Source organism: Lolium rigidum, chromosome 7 (assembly GCF_022539505.1).
Source record: "Lolium rigidum isolate FL_2022 chromosome 7, APGP_CSIRO_Lrig_0.1, whole genome shotgun sequence".
In the NCBI taxonomy this organism is placed as follows: Eukaryota; Viridiplantae; Streptophyta; class Magnoliopsida; order Poales; family Poaceae; genus Lolium; species Lolium rigidum.
Window position 1 is genome coordinate 266,857,124 of NC_061514.1, and position 1,957 is coordinate 266,859,080.

The window sequence follows — 1,957 nt, forward strand, 5'->3', positions numbered from 1 at the left end:
CTATTTCTGACACTGCAAAGAAATGCCATCCCCTGGTCCATAAATCATATGACCAGATCTGTGCGTGAACGATAACAATCAAAGGAAAAAAAATTCGACGCAACAAAACATATAATCTAAGTACGTATTTTCATCACAAATGAGCATATCCATTGGGTGCAGCAGTGTACACGCGTATAACTGAATTAAAATACAATGATATATTAGTGATACTAAACATGGTACAAGCGGGAAGCAATTCAGATAAGTTGGTCAAGCGACTGGTGTCCTAACAATGGTAAAGCGAATCCATCGCATGGATGGGAGGTTATCCACATCGGTGGATAAGATATGCCATGTGGCGGCACCGTAGTGGGGGAAATCAGCCACTTGGCTGGAGATAATCCGCCAATCTAAGCTCTCCATCCTGAGCCATCTACTTACGCACTTTTGCTGGCCGGAGCCACACGACCGCAAGGAGCTAGCTAGCAACGACAAACAACGCTAGAGCTGGCCTGAGCTCGCCGTCGCGATGGCAAGCACCAACATGGCGTCTGCCACCTCCAGATTCATGCTAGCCGCGGGCATGCCCAACGGCGGCAGCGGCAGCAGCAGCAACCACATCAGCTTCGTCTCGTCCAAGCGGCTCGGCAGGAGGCTCGTTGTCCGCGCCGAGGAGGAGCCGGCAGCGCCACCAGCACCCACTCCAGCGGACACGGAGAAGCCAGAAGGCGCCGTGGCCACAAAGGCGCCCGCCAAGGCCAAGCCACCGCCGATTGGACCCAAGAGGGGAACCAAGGTACTCCTAAGTTAACATGGAACATGCTTGCGCTTGCATCGTTACTCGGCTACCTTCTTTATCTAACTTGGGTATTTGTGGCTCAACTTTTGCATTCTTCTTCTATATATGATGATCAGGTTAAGATTCTGAGGAGGGAGTCCTATTGGTACAACGGGACTGGATCCGTTGTCACGGTTGATCAGGTAACTAAGGAATGTCCTAATTATTGTTGCAGTAAAAAATGTAAAATAGCTCTGTGCGTATTCTTGCTTTTCTTCTTTGTTTAGATGGTTTATTTTTGCTGCTACTTTGAGTAGTCCGTGAGATGTAAATACTACTGAACCTTGAAATAATACGGAGGTCGTATACATCCCTCTGATGCAGATGCTTGAACGATGCTCCCATCTATTTCAAAAGTAAAATGCCTCTGTGAATTGGATCACCAATTAATAATGGTATATATGCAGGACCCCAACACCCGTTACCCGGTGGTTGTGCGCTTCGCCAAGGTGAATTACGCCGGCGTGTCGACGAACAACTACGCCCTGGACGAGATCAAGGAGGTTGTTTAAACGTGCTCCATCCAGTGATTGCATTGGTAGATCGCGTGTCAAGTGACGACGTGAAATATTAGCACCACAAATCTTGTGTGTAATAGTGTAACCTCTATGATTATATGTATTTGCGTGCTTCCACATGGACCTAATAATCTCCCCCCTTGCTCAACATGATTGTATTTTTTCCACTTTTGTACATGCACATCATTTGCAGCTGCTTGATTTAATTTGGTGCTCAGGATCTGTTCGTCTTACCCCGATACACTCCATGGATGCCTGCAACATTTTTTTGGCTTTTGCTTTTCTGGCTAAATATCATATTTCGTACCGTTAACGTTTCGGTAGCAAAAAAATGTACCATTAACGTTTCGGTAGCCGTTAACGTCTCTGAACGTGAATTGATACTACTAGCAGGGAATGCCTGCTGCGCACTCAAGTCAAAGAATGAAGCACATTGCATGTTATCATGTACCAATGAGGGGAGTCCACAGTCGGATCAGGAAGTGTGCTCAGACCTGAAAACATCATGATATTGAGACTGTTAAAAGATCTTATTATGGAAACAGAACACAGTGAACCATCGACTGTTAAACAAGAGCAGGACACATACGGAAATTATGACACAAAACACATAGTAGAC

The 1,957-nt window shown here is 46.1% G+C and overlaps 1 protein-coding gene across 1 annotated transcript; it reads left to right on the top strand.

Moving 5' to 3' along the window:
- Positions 1 to 410: 410 nt before the first annotated feature.
- LOC124669268 (photosystem I reaction center subunit IV, chloroplastic-like) lies at positions 411 to 1,505 on the top strand. The gene is made up of 3 exons (XM_047205912.1): positions 411 to 778; positions 898 to 963; positions 1,228 to 1,505. Exons 1-3 carry the CDS (start codon positions 512 to 514, stop codon positions 1,330 to 1,332), a joined length of 438 nt encoding a protein of 145 aa, XP_047061868.1. The 5' UTR covers positions 411 to 511; the 3' UTR covers positions 1,333 to 1,505.
- The last annotated feature ends 452 nt before the right edge of the window (positions 1,506 to 1,957 follow it).

Coding starts and splice junctions, on each gene's coding strand:
- LOC124669268 (XM_047205912.1), top strand. CDS start 512: ATGGCAAGCACCAACATGGCGTCTGCCACCTCCAGATTCATGCTAGCC. Junction 779..897: donor GACCCAAGAGGGGAACCAAG/GTACTCCTAAGT, acceptor TATGATGATCAG/GTTAAGATTCTGAGGAGGGA. Junction 964..1,227: donor CCGTTGTCACGGTTGATCAG/GTAACTAAGGAA, acceptor GTATATATGCAG/GACCCCAACACCCGTTACCC.